Source organism: Nyctereutes procyonoides, unplaced genomic scaffold (genome assembly GCF_905146905.1).
Source record: "Nyctereutes procyonoides isolate TBG_1078 unplaced genomic scaffold, NYPRO_anot_genome, whole genome shotgun sequence".
Taxonomy (NCBI): Eukaryota; Metazoa; Chordata; class Mammalia; order Carnivora; family Canidae; genus Nyctereutes; species Nyctereutes procyonoides.
Window position 1 is genome coordinate 12,622,598 of NW_026575147.1, and position 14,207 is coordinate 12,636,804.

General features: G+C 34.7%; 1 protein-coding gene across 2 annotated transcripts in view; it reads left to right on the forward strand.

The window, feature by feature from the left end:
* Nucleotides 1-236: 236 nt before the first annotated feature.
* SYCP1 (synaptonemal complex protein 1) overlaps nucleotides 237-14,207 on the forward strand; it is a 108,084-nt gene continuing 94,113 nt past the window's right edge. For both annotated transcript variants that reach the window (XM_055312541.1, XM_055312542.1), the window contains exons 1-7: nucleotides 237-344; nucleotides 3,496-3,580; nucleotides 3,755-3,798; nucleotides 3,975-4,031; nucleotides 5,284-5,448; nucleotides 6,105-6,172; nucleotides 13,394-13,467. In XM_055312541.1, coding sequence (XP_055168516.1) covers nucleotides 237-344; nucleotides 3,496-3,580; nucleotides 3,755-3,798; nucleotides 3,975-4,031; nucleotides 5,284-5,448; nucleotides 6,105-6,172; nucleotides 13,394-13,467 — 601 coding nt within the window. The remainder of the gene's footprint in view (nucleotides 345-3,495; nucleotides 3,581-3,754; nucleotides 3,799-3,974; nucleotides 4,032-5,283; nucleotides 5,449-6,104; nucleotides 6,173-13,393; nucleotides 13,468-14,207) is intronic.

A 14,207-nucleotide genomic window follows, 5' to 3' on the forward strand; every position in this document is an offset into this window, starting at 1 on the left:
ACAACTGTGGGGTGTCTTTTACTTTGACAGCCCGGGGATGCGACGCTGCAGACTTCACACTGTAGCAGAGGTTACACCAGCCCCTTTATATAGCATTTATTATACAGACATCGCCTTTTAAAATAAAGCATAAAGCGTGTATTAATGAAACCATGTGAAACTCTTCCCGCTCCCCTTCTCCCCCCCCCCCCCCCGCCCTCTAGGGCAAAAGGTAATTTACAACTGGAAGAGAGAAAATGGAAAAGCAAAAACCTTTTAAATTGTTTGTACCACCAAGATTAAGTAGCAGTCAGGTATCTGCAGTGAAACCTCAGACTTTGGGAGGAGATTCTAATTTCTTCAAGGTAAGCTTGCATATATGAATCTTAATTCTCCTGTTGTTAAACTTGAGGTCAGAAGGCAGGGTGTATTTTCTTACTGGTGTTATTTTATAATTTCCCCCCCCCCCCGCCCCCAGCAAATATGGCCTGATTTACCCAAGAATTTTTAAACAGACTTATTTAAAATTTTAAGTCCAATTTACTTGACAGTGTTGTTATTTTCAGGTGTACAATATAATGATTCAGCACTTCCATATATCACCCAGTGCTTACCATGTGAAGGGCCCTCCTTTTTATTTTTTTAATTTATTTCATTATTATTTTTATTTCTTTTTATTGACATTGGCAAATTAAAATAGAATAAATTAACAAGTATTTTTTCAAAAAAATGTTTTGTACAAAAATACTGTCAAAATTTCCTAAAAAGCTTTCAATACAGTAGTATCTTTTCATGTACTGAATATAACTATTAGCACAGTGTCAAAAATGTTGAAGACAGAAACAAAATAAAAATCTGTGAAATGTTTGCCACTGACGACGTTCCACACCCTATTATTGTCTGTACATATGGGGGAGGGGGGCAGCCAACTTGAAAGTGAACAGTATGACTTTTCCTGATCCAGAACGGTTTAAGGGCCCTCCTTTTTAAATTTTTCTAAAAAAATATTTATTCATGAGAGACACACAGAGAGAGGCAGGGACACCGGCAGAGGGAGAAGCAGGCTCCCTGCGGGGATCCTGATGTGGGACTCAATCCCAGGACCCTGGGATCAAGCTCTGAATTAAAGGCATACATGCTCTACTGCTGAGCCACCCAGGCCTCTTGATAAGCCCTAGTTAATCCTCATCACCTATTTCCCATCCTCCTCCCCTCTGGTAACCCATCAATTCTCCCTAGTTAAGTCTCTTTCTTGGGTTTGTCTGCCCCACCCCCATGATTGTTTATTTTGTTTCTTTTTTTGCTTTGTTTCTTAAATTCCACATGAATGAGATTATATGGTATCTTTTTCTGACTCCTTTATTTCACTTAGGATAAAACACTCTAGCTCCATATATGTCAAATTTCAAATCACAAATGGCAAGATTTCATTTTTATTGTTGGCTGAGTAGTACTCCACTGTGTATATATACTGCATCCCCTTTATCCATTCATCAGTTGGTAGACACTTGGGCTGCTTCTGTAGTTTGGCTTTGTATATGATGCTACCATAAACACAGGGGGCATACATCTTTTCAAATTAGTTTTTTCATATTCTTTGGGTAAATAACCAGTAGTGGAGTTGCTAGATCATAGGGTAGTTCTATTTTTTCATTAAAAAAAAATTTTTTTTTTGAAGAACCTCCATACTCTTTTCCAGAGTGGCTGCACCAGTTTACATTCCACCAACAGTGCATGAGGGTTCCTTCTTCTCCACATCTTCGTCAACACTTGTTGCTTCTTGTATTTTTCATTTTAGCTATTTGGATAGGTGTGAGATACCTCATTGTAGTTTTAATTTGCATTTTCCTGATGAAATGATGTTGAGCATCTTTTCATGTGTCTGTTGGCCATCTGTATGTCTTCTTTGGAGAAATGTCTACTCATGCCTTCCCATTTTTCAGTTGAATTGTTTATTTTTGGGGTGTTGAATTTTATAAATTCTTTATACATTTTGGATACTATCTCTTTATTGGATATCATTTGCAAGTATCTTCCACCCATTTTTCAATTGAATTATTTGTTTTTTGGGTACTAACCCTTTATTGGATATGCCATTTGGAAATATCTTCTCCCATTTTGTAGGTTGCTTTTTAGTTTTGTTGATTGCTTCCTTCACTATGCAAAAGTTTTTTGTCCTGAGGAAGTCCCAATAGTTCATTTTTCCTTTTGTTTACCTTGACTCAGAAGACTTATCTAGATAAATGTGGCTATGTCCAATGTCAGAGAAATTACTGCCTGTGTTGTCTTCTGGGATTTTCATTACCCAAGAATTTTTTTTTTTTTTAAGATTTTGTTTATTTATGAGAGAGAGGGAGAGAGAGAGGCAGGCAGAGAGATAGAGGGAGAAGCAGGCTCCTTGCAGGGAGCCTGATACGAGACTCAATCCCTGGGCAGGGATCACACCCTGAGCCAAAGGCAGACACTCAACCGCTGAGCCACCCAGGTGTTCTTTACCCAGGAATTTGGAGAGTATTGCTTTGAATGAATAATGAGCACACTTAATGTTTGGAAGCATCTTCATTTAAAAAAATAATGACTGCTTTTGTAGAACTCTGGATACTTAATGAGTCCTGCTTATTTGAATCTTCCTTTGTCCTTAAATGATTTGAGGCAATTTGTAAGATACATACAATGAAGTAGCAAGATTACAAAAATATATTAAGAGAATATTAGGATCAAAGAAAAAATAAAATTTGGAAAATATGCCAACATACTGGTAAAAATTAGCGTCTAAACTTAAAATTTGGTTTTGAGCTTCCTGGTTGTCAGGACAAAAAGAGAAATTCATTTGTACAGTAGAGTTCTTATCAGAAAGGAGGAATTAAGAACACCTGGTGGCTCAGGGGTCGAGCATCTGCCTTCGGCTCAGAGCATGATCCCAGGATATGTCCCACATCGGGTTCCCTGCGAGGAGACTGCTTCTCCCTCTGCCTGTGTGTCTGCTTCTCTCTCTGTGTCTCTCATGAATAAATAAATAAATCTTAAAAAAAAAAAGAAAGGAGGAATTAATACAGCTTTTACTGCTAAATTATTTTATTTATTAATTTTTTTGCTAAATTATTTTAAAAATTTCTCTGTGGAACATCATATTGGAGATGGAATGAAGCAATGAATATTTCAGTTTATACACTGTAGAAAAATTCCTGTCTATATAGCTAAGAGTATACTATCAAAATGCTATTCAGTGAAGACAACTCTAAATTTTATCAAGGGGAAGATCATATTGAAATTGAAGAAAACTATTAAGCTACTGATTAAAATTACTGTTATTTTCTTGAATACTTACAAAGGATGTATTTTTTGCTTTTTTACATATCAAAACCACTTGAAGTTTTAAATATTGCATATACATTAAAGGATTTATAATTAAAGTCACTTTAAGTAGATGTGTATTATATATATAGTTACATATTATACGAATAGTTATCAGAGTGGTTTGGAATAGTATGTTTAAGAACTTCTTTGTGTTTCTAGGGTGCCAACAAATGTATTGAAGATGATTTTAGTTTTCCATTTGCAATGACTAATCTCTCCAAAAATGGGGAAAACATTGATTCAGGTAAGAGCCTGGGAAAGCAATATATCACTGTATATGGACATATTTTTTCCATACATGTTGCTAGATATTGACTATAATTATTGTTATTAGCCTTGATATTAAAGCTAGATTTAATACTTCATATAAAAAATAAGATGCTGTCATATTTAATACCAGTTGTTTTTTATCTTGCAGATCCTGCTTTACAAAAAGTTAAATTTTTGCCCATGCTTGAACAGGTCAGTTAAGTATAGGGTACATAGACAAAATCTGTTTAGGTATTTAGTTGCTTGTTTGAAAGAGGGGAAAAAACTCTTTAGTGGTTGGTCTATGAGTTGTCAGTACTTAATTACTACTGTTTGGAAACTTTCATCAGAAATATTTTCTTACAGGAAACACTTATTCATTTTTTTAGGTTGATAATTCTGACAATTGTCATTACCAGGAAGGACTAAAAGATTCTGATTTTGAGGTCAGAAGATTTTCTATTTTTATTAAATTTCTTGTAATTGGAGTATCATTTCTTGTTAATTATATATATCTTTCTTTTTGAAGCTTCTAAGGGATTAGGATTTGGTTAATGTTTTAAGTTATATTGTTTAAAACTATTTTCTCCCCTTTGTTTTTCTTTAACGTTGCTGAAATACTAGGCTTTTGTATTTTTCTGGGTTACACAAGCATGCATTCTTTAGTGGCAATTTAATTTTAAGCCATAAAGAGCAATAATAAAAGAGAGGATGTGGCTACAATATGTGAAAACTGCTATTTTACAAGCAATCCTTTAATTAATAAGTTATGAATATTGGGCTTGTTTGCTGTCTAAGGAATTTATAGAACATGCTGTGCTTTTTATTTTAGTTATAAAAATCATTTTTACTTATGACACATAGATGTCTTTAAAACAAAAATTCTGGGGCGCCTGGCTGGCTCAGTTGGTAGAGCATGGGATTCTTGAATTCAAGCCCCATTTTGGGCATGAAGTCTACTTAAGGAAAAAAAAGAAATTCCATGGCTTTATAAAGTGCTATGTTTGTTGCTGTGATTAAAATATCACAGAATTTAAAAATATGGAACTTATTCATATATTTTGATAACAAAGAGCCATCAGCAAGCAGACATCTGTGATTTTAAAAAATATAAACTGACATTTACCTTATAATGTTGAAATGGATAATTCAGGAAATCTGAATAAAAGCTAAATAAAACCTTAATGAATCTAGAATAATGATAGCTAGATCTTGTGTTAACTATTATTTTTGTCATTATATTTTAAAATTCATGTCCTTTAGATAATCTTCAAACTGTATAACCAAAATGTTTTCAAGACCATTGTAAAAATTTATAGATATTGTGTAGAGTAACTTATTTTAGCTTTTAACCCGCCAGATTCTCTCATTGACTAAAATATTTCCAATATCTGGCTTAGATCTATTTTGAAGGTATTGGATTTTTTCAATAGCGCATAACTTAATCAAGTGACCAGTAACTTTAGTGAAGTAGCTAAGGCTACTAATAACTTAAAGAGTTAATGTAGTTTTCAGGATAAAACTACATTAGTAGTAGTTAACATACTACATTATGTTTCAGAACATAAATTGAGGAGAGATTTGTTCTTAACTATTAAGATACTTTATTACTAGGATATTTTCAGCAGGCAGCTGTAGTTTGTGAATTGTTCAAAATTTTAGCATTACTACTCTTTGAAAACTCTTTTATTTTAATAGAATTCAGAGCCAATGAGCAGACTATATTCAAAACTGTATAAGGAAGCTGAAAAGATCAAGAAGTGGAAAGTGAGTGTAGAATCTGAATTGAAGCAGAAAGAAAATAAGTTGCAAGAAAACAGAAAGATAATTGAAGCACAACGGAAAGCCATTCAGGAACTACAGGTATAATAAGATTTGGAATAGAAAATATAGTGTAGTAGATTTTATCATAGTACTGTTTTAAAATAGAGTATTACAGTGATGTGGATTTTAAGGACAGTGCTTTTTTTGAAGTTTTGCTGATACTGTATTTCAACTTTAGGATGAGCATAGAAAAGTTGCACAAAACTTAATGCAAATGTTTAGGGAATTAATAAATTACTTTAGATAAAGATTGATTTATAGATTTTAAAATTTTTATTAATCCCTGTTATTGATGATGACTTGTATATGTTTTTTATTAATTGGAATATGAGATTTATGGATAAAATTTTATATTTGGAACTCTTGCTTCAGCTTTGTGGTGGAGTAAAAGAAAAATGTTGAGAAAATACAATTTTGGATTGGGACAAAGATAAAACATTAAAAATGTTTAGGGAAGATAATATTGCATTAAAATATTGTTGATACTTTTTTGGGGATGATTCAGCAAATTTGATTTTAGATTTGTGAAAGTGGGATCCATATTCTTATGGGAAATCCATAAGCTGTGACACAAAAATTTGCAAAGAATTCTTACACATATTAGTTGTTAGCAAAGAAATGCTGCTTAATGATTATACTCATGTTTATTTTGCTAAGCAAAATGTGATGAACTGTTCTTTTGTTTTGTAAATTAGTTTGAAAATGAAAAAGTAAGTTTGAAATTAGAAGAAGGAATTCAAGAAAATAAAGATTTAATAAAAGAGTAAGTAATTTAATGAATTTGTTTTTTCTAAATTTATTTATTCCATACTTATTAAAGCGATTTCCAGAAATTTAACTTAATATTCTGTTATGTAATATTAACTTATACATAGAATTCTACCTGGGTAGTGTGGAAGAAGGAAGACCTACTTATTTTATTTACATTCTTGTATTTGGCCAACAGTGGTCACTGACTAATAATTTCTTGCTTTTTAAGATGTCAGGCAGGAGAAACCATTATTTGTGTCAAAAGGTATCTGATAATCCTGTATCTGCAACTGCCTATGTATATTGTCTACCTTTCTGTTTGTTGCAGTATTTTAGGTGGAGCATTTGTAAAATCATGCTCAACTTAGTTACAAGCTAATTCTTACTCTTAAATTCTTGTTTTTGTCAGTGGCCTAATGATTCTTCCATTAATGTTAGCTTAAAATTATAGTATCATCTTTAGCTTTTCCTTTCCTTTGTTTTAGGCAATAGCTAAGCCTTATACCCTTATCACCTCATTCAGATGATATCGTATAGAATTTAATAGAAAAATGTAACTTGTTTATTTCACCTACTAAGTAGATATTGAGTAGTTAGAAATGTAATGTATGGGTCCACAAAGAGTACAGATTTATTTATTCCTATATGTTTAAGTTAAACATCATAGCTTTAGAAGACATACCACTTTGTCAGAGAAGTTGCTGATAAATTAAAAGGACTCTTACAACAGATTTAGTCCAATTGAAAAACAACCTATGGGGGTGCCTGGCTGGCTCAGTTGGAAGAGCCTGTGACTTTTGATCTTGGGGTGGTGAGTTTGAGCCCAATACTGGGGGTAGAGATTACTTAAATAAATTTAAAAAAGACAACCTGTGATTTTCCAGATAAAATTTAAATATTAAACCTTAATTTTTTCCCTGTCTAATTGAGGTTTGGTTATTAAGGAGAAAGGATAGAGAAGAAAAAGTTTCTAACATTGTGTGCTTATTGTATGTTTGATACTTATGGTCACTTTTGTATGGGTATGTGATTGAGTTTCTGTAGTATCTTACAAGACCTTTAAAGCCTGCTTTAGCCCTAATACCAGTCTTTGAAAACTTGTGAGTTTTCTTAAGATGGTTGTTGCCTCTGTTGATGAAAAGTTGAATTTTTGTGAATACTGTGAGTTTAGTTACATAGTATAGTGTAAGGTAGTGTAGTGTGATATAGTATAGAATTTATGCCATTTTTTTTTGAGGTGAGAGGGAGTATGTTTATTTTGGGTATGATTTCCTTATTTTATTTTATTTTATTATTTTATTTTATTTATTTTTTTATTTATTTATGATAGTCACAGAGAGAGAGAGAGGCAGAGACATAGGCAGAGGGAGAAGCAGGCTCCATGCACCGGGAGCCCGACGTGGGATTCGATCCCGGGTCTCCAGGATCGCGCCCTGGGCCAAAGGCAGGCACCAAACCGCTGCGCCACCCAGGGATCCCCGATTTCCTTCTATTTTAAATAATTGTTTCAGTTCTGTTTTGGCCTCAAATACTGAATTGTCAATTGTTGTCTGAAGGAAGCTAACATTTAGCTAAGAGCTTTGTCAAAATATAGGTGAGAAACAAAGTTGCGCTTAAGGTAGAGTGACTTGATTGTCGGAAGACAGGTTTAATATACAGTTGCTCAGGACCAGCTCATTAACTGATCATAACTTTTTAAAAGAGATATAGATTTGAAAGAGACTTTGGATATTTCAAAACCACCTGCCTGTCCTGTAATAAAAGTTGAGAGGGAATGGACACTTTGGTTTATTGATATTTTTGAGCAGGAAAAGTGTTTTGAGATAATTTACATAATTTTGAAGGCATTTTTTTTTGAATGGAGCAGGACCTTCTATATGATCTGATTTCCAACATTAGATGTAATAATAGTTTCAATTTTCAAATTTCACGAGTCAAACCTGAAGCATCCACAATTACGTATTTTTAGAAATAACCTTAAAAAGCAACATTTGATTTTTGTCTGACTCCTATCTGGGATTTGTTTAAATAATTTGATGAATTAAACCCGGCAAGCCCTGTTACATTCATTTGATGGTGGTCATTGTCAGAGAAGGCTTTCTTTCTTTCTTTCTTTCTTTCTTTCTTTCTTTCTTTCTTTCTTTCTTTCTTTCTTCCTTTTTTTTTGATTTTATTTGTTTATTCATGAGAGAGAGAAAGAGAGAGGCAGAGGAAGAAGCAAGCTCCATGCAGGGAGCCTGACATGGGACTCGATCCCGGGTCTCCAGGATCACGGCCTGGGCCAAAGGAAGGCGCTAAACTGTTGAGCCACCCAGGGATCCTCCTAGAGAAGGCTTTCTAAAGATGAGAATGTCTGAAGGATGAATAGGAATTAGCCAGGAGGAGAATTAGAGGTTGCTACTCTGGCATTTCATGACATGCTAAGGAATTTTGATTTTTATGTCAAAGCATAGGGATTGCAGAGGGTAGGTAAAAGGCTCAGTGATTATAGCTATGGCTCCCTTTAACAGGAACATTGTTATTTTAAAAATACAATTCAAAATCTTGTGTATCCACTTAAGATATCGTATTGAAAAAGGATTTTGGTTCTAGAAAAAAAAACTGAAAATTGCTGCAGATGGTCATTTGGAAGCTAGTGAAGAGTTTTAAGAATTCTAAAATTGAGACATTTCTAAGAACATAGCAGATTTAAAATAAATATTTTTTGATTGGATGGTTGCTTATATATGGAGTAAATGTCTGGCTTTATGCCAGGTTGTGCTGCTCCTGTGGTTTAGGGAACATACTGCTAAAGCACTTTTGCCCTCTCTCCCTCACCATAAATTAACAGGGGAAAAGGCTGAAGTTGTTTTTCAAATTGTAATTGAAGAATTAGGTTCATGGTCACTTGTTTTTGATTTTTTACAAAACCAGTAACAAAAAAGTCCCTCTCTACCTGTGGTTCTTAAATTTTAGCAAGCACCAGAATTAACTGCAGTGCTTGTTAAAACATACACTGTTGTCCTCTGCTCCCTTACCAGAATTTCTGGTTAAGTGGAGTAGGGCTTCAGAATTAGAGCTTTTAATGAGTGATGTGGATATTGCTAGGACAAGGATCATACTTTGGGAACTACTGCTCTATACTGGAGAACAGTCATAGGCTTTGAAAACAAAACCAAACCAACCTTTCTCTGACTGGCTTATTTTGCTTAACATTATACCCTTTGGATCCATCCATATTGTTGCAAATGGCAAGATTTCATTCTTTTTTATGGCTAAGTAATATTCCATATTTTTTTGTGTGTATGCTGTTTATTATATATATATGTATCACACCTTTTTTATTTTTTTAAAGATTTTATTTATTTATTCATGACAGAAATACACAGAGAGAGGCAGAGACATAGGCAGAGGGAGAAGCAGGCTCCCTGTGGGTAGCCTGATGTGGACTCAAACCCAGGACCCTGGGATCATGAGCTGAGCCAAAGGCAGTTGCTCAACCACTGAGCCATCCAGGTGTCCAGACATCTTTTTTTTTTTAAAGATTTTATTTATTTATTCATAAGTGACACAGAGAGAGGCAGAGACCTAGGCAAAGGGAGAAACAGGCTCTATGGGAGTTGATACCAGAACCCCAGGATTATGACCTGAGCCAAAGGTAGATACTCAGCCACTGAACCACCCAGGTGCCCCTATACCACATCTTTTTTTTTTAAATTTTTATTTATTTATGATAATCACACAGAGAGAGAGACAGAGAGAGAGGCAGAGACACAGGCAGAGGGAGAAGCAGGCTCCATGAACTAGGAGCCCGACGTGGGATTCGATCCCGGGTCTCCAGGATCGGGCCCTGGGCCAAAGGCAGGCGCTAAACCACTGCGCCACCCAGGGACCCCTATACCACATCTTTTTTATCCATTCATCTATCAGTGGATACTTGGGTTGCTTTCATAATTCGGCTATTAGATATAATGCAATAGGAATGCATATACCCCAAATTAGTGTTTTCATATTCTTGGGGTAAATACTTAGTGTGATTACTAGATCATAGGATAGTTCTATTTTTAATTTTTTAAGCAACCTCCATACTGTATTCCATAGCAGCTGCATCAGTTTGCTTTTCCACAGTGCATGAGGATTTTTCTTTCTTCACATCCTTGCCAACATGTGTTGTTTCTTGTTTTTCATTTTATATGACCATATATTCATGACTTTATTTTTGGACTCTCTTGTTCTGTTGATTTATGTGTCTGTTTTTTTTTTGTTGTTGTTGTTGTTTAAAGTCTTTATTTATTTGAGAGAGAGAGAAGAGCATGAGTGGGAGAAGTGGCAAAGGGAGAGGGACAAGCAGACTCCACACTGAGTGTGGAGCCTGATGCAGAGCTCAGTCTCACAACCCTGAGATCATGACCTGAGACAAAATTAAGAGTTGGATGCTTAACCCACTGAGCCAGCTAGGTACCCCTATGTGTCTGCTTTTACGCTAATACCATACTAGGTTTTTTTTTTTTTAGGTTTATTTAAATTCTAATTAGTTAAGAGTATAATATTAGTTTCAGGTGTATAATGTAGTGATTCAGCACTTCTATATATAATAGCTGGTGCTCATCACAACACCTGTACTCCTTGATCTCCATCACCTATTTAACTTAACCTCCCAGGGTGCCTGGGTGGCTCAGTTGGTTGAGCATCTGATTCTTGATTTCAGCTCAGGTCATGATCTTGGGGTTGTAAGACTGCTCTGCATTGGGCTCTGTATTTATTAGCAAGGAGTCTGCTTGGGATTTTTTCTCCTTCCTTTGCCCCTCGCTCCCTTCAAATAAATAAATAAAATCTTAAAACAAACCTAACCTTCCACCCACCTCCCATACTGGTTTTTTAAAAAAAATTTATTTGAGAGAGAGAGAGAGAGAGAGAGAGAGTATGAACAGGTGGAGAGATGGAGACTCCCCACCGAGCAGGGAGCCTGATGCAGGGCTTGATCCCAGGACCCCAGGATCATGACCCAAGCCAAAGGCAGATGCTTAAGGGACTGAGCCACCTAGGCATCTCATCCCATACTATTTTGGTCACTATAGTATTGTCATATGGTTTGAAATCAGGAAGTGGGATTCTTCCAGCTCTTTTCTTCTTTCTCAAGTTTGCTTTGGCTCTTCGGTGATTATATACAAATTTTAGGTTTGTTCTTTTCTGAAAAATGCCATTGGAAATTTGTTTGCGATTATATTGAATCTGTAAACTGTTTTGGGTAGCATGAAATATATAAGAAAAAAACCTATGCTTTGGTCATTCAGATGACCAAATATATATTTTCTTAGATATATTTGGTCTTCATCTACCATTCCTGACTCATAATCTCCAAAACCTTTGGAATTTCCCAAGTGCTGAGAGTGACAAAGTTGTCTCTTGTTATGTTAATGAGGTAACTTCTGGACCCCACTTAAGGATGGGGCTGGTTGCCAAGAGAATCAAAATCAACCATGTGATCAGATGGTTGAAACTTTCAGTTCCTCCCTCAACCTTGGGGATGGGAAAGAGTCTGAAGGTTGAATCAATTATCAATGGCCAATGATTTAATCAATCACAATTATGTAACTAAGCCTCCATAAAAACCCAAGAGGACAAGGTTTGGAAAACTTCTAGGTTGCTTAAGAGATCTAGGGAGAGTGGTGCGCTCAGAGAAAGCATGGAAGCTCTATACCCTTTTCCTCCATGCCTTGTCCTATGCATCTCTCCTATCTAGCTGTTCCTGAGTTATATCCTTTTATAATAAACTAGTAATCTAACAAGTAAATTGTTTGAGTTCAGTGAACTGCTCCAGCAAATTAATTGAACCCAAGGAACCTTAGATTTATAGGCAGTCTAGAGATTCAGGTAACAATCTGAACCTGTGATTGGTGTCGGAAAAACTAAGGAATGAGTCATGAAAACTTCTGATTTATAGCTAGTTTGATAGAAGTCCCGGTAGCAACCTGGGATTACTGACTGGTATCTTAAGTGGGGCCAGGGGGACAGTAGTTTTGTAGGACTGAACCCTTAACCTGTGGAATCTGAGGCTATCTTCAGGTTGATAGTGTCATAATTGAATTATGGGACACTCAGCTAGTGTCCCAAGAATTGCTTGTTGGTGTGGAAATTGGTTATCAGGACCCATTTAAGTAGTGTAGATATTTTACCAATATTCTTCTAATCCATAAACACGGAATATCTTTCCATTTGTTTGTGTTTTCAGTTTCTTTCATTAATGTCTTATAGTTTTCAGTATACAGGTCTTTCACCTCCTTGGTTAAATTTAATCCTAGGTATTTTATTCTTTTTGGTATAGTTATAAATTGGGCTGTTTTCTGTTTTCTTAATTTCTCCTTCAGATAGTTCATTCATTATTAGTGTACAGAAATGAAACTGATCTTTGTGTATTTTGCATATTGCAAACTTTACTGAATTTGTTATATTCTGGAAGTTTTTTTTTTTTTTGTGGAGTCTTTAAGTTTTGTATATATAATATCATGTCCTCTGCAAATAGAATTTTACTTCTTCCTTTCCAAATTGGATACGTTTATTTTCTTGCCTAATTGCTCTAAGCCTTCCAATACTATGTTGAATAAAAGTGGTGAGAGTGGGCATTCTTGTCTTGTTCCTGATCTAAGAGGAAAGTCTTTCAGCTTTTTACTTTTTACTATTAAGTATGGGGTTAACTATGGACTTGTCATACATGCCCTTTATTATGTTGAGAGTTTTTATCATAAATGGATATTTATACCCACTTTGTTGAGAATTTTTATCATAAATGAATACTGAATTTTATCAAATGCTTTCTCTGCTCCTATTGAGATGATCAGAGGTCTTATTATTCATGTAATGAAAGGCTAGTCAGAAAGTTACCTGTTTAATGTTTTGAGGATAAGACAGCTAGAATATTTCTGGGGTAAATAGTAAAAGAAAAACCCAGCCCTCTTTTCTCATTTTTTTTTTTCCGGTGGGCAAAATCTGGAACTATTTACTGAAAGGTTATTGTTAGCTACTTGGGTAGAAACTTGTTAAGAAACTATCCTTTTTACTTTTAAGAGAGGAAGTTACTAAGTTGTCTTTGCTACTAGTATAATCAACCCATTTTTAAAATCACTTGAGTGATGTGATCTATATGTGTGTAAATATAAGAATTTCTTTAAAAATTGTATCAATGTTTCATAACTTTTCCATATGATTTTGCTTTGAGATCAGATTATACTTAGGCAGACTCTTTGTTTTCTTTCAGGAATAATGCTACAAGGCATTTATGTAATTTACTCAAAGAAACCTGTGCCAGATCTGCAGAAAAGACAAAGAAATGTAAATATATTTCTTATTTTATGTGATTTTTATCAATTTATTTTTATTTTAATGGTGGGGGTGGATAAGGGAAGAAATTATTCTTTCACTTTTTGGATCCAATTTTGATTTGAACAAGTTATAAGTGCCTTATACAATTTCTTTGCATAAGTAGTAATTTCTCAGTTCTTTGAGCTTTGAAAGCTCAAAGTGTTTTGAAAGATAATATATTTCAAAAGATACATACTTGACATTTGTAGTTGAAATGTGATCTTGAGGCTTTTTCTTCTCTTTGGAACAGCTAGCAAATTGAATTAATATATAGCTGTGTTCATAATAGAAAATACCGATGGACAGCTATGCTGAAGGCACATACTTAAGTAGTACAATATTTATTTCAAATCTAAATATAATTCTCAAATTTCTCCTAAAGAAACATGCTTTTAAAATATTCTAATAAGGTTGTAGTATAAATATTCAAGTACACATTCTCATTTTATGCATACTCAATTTTACTTGTAGGAATGTTTTTCATTTTTTAAAAAATATTTATTCATGAGAAACACAGAGAGAGAGAGAGGCAGAGACACAGGCAGAAGGAAAAGCAGACTCCATGCAGGGAGCCCGAAGCAGGACTTGATCCTGGGACTCTAGGACTATGCCCTGGGGCGAAGGCAGGCGCTAAACTGCTGAGCCACCCAAGGATCCCCCCAATTTTTTTCGTTTTGATGAAAAACATAAACATCTTTAAAAAAAAACCA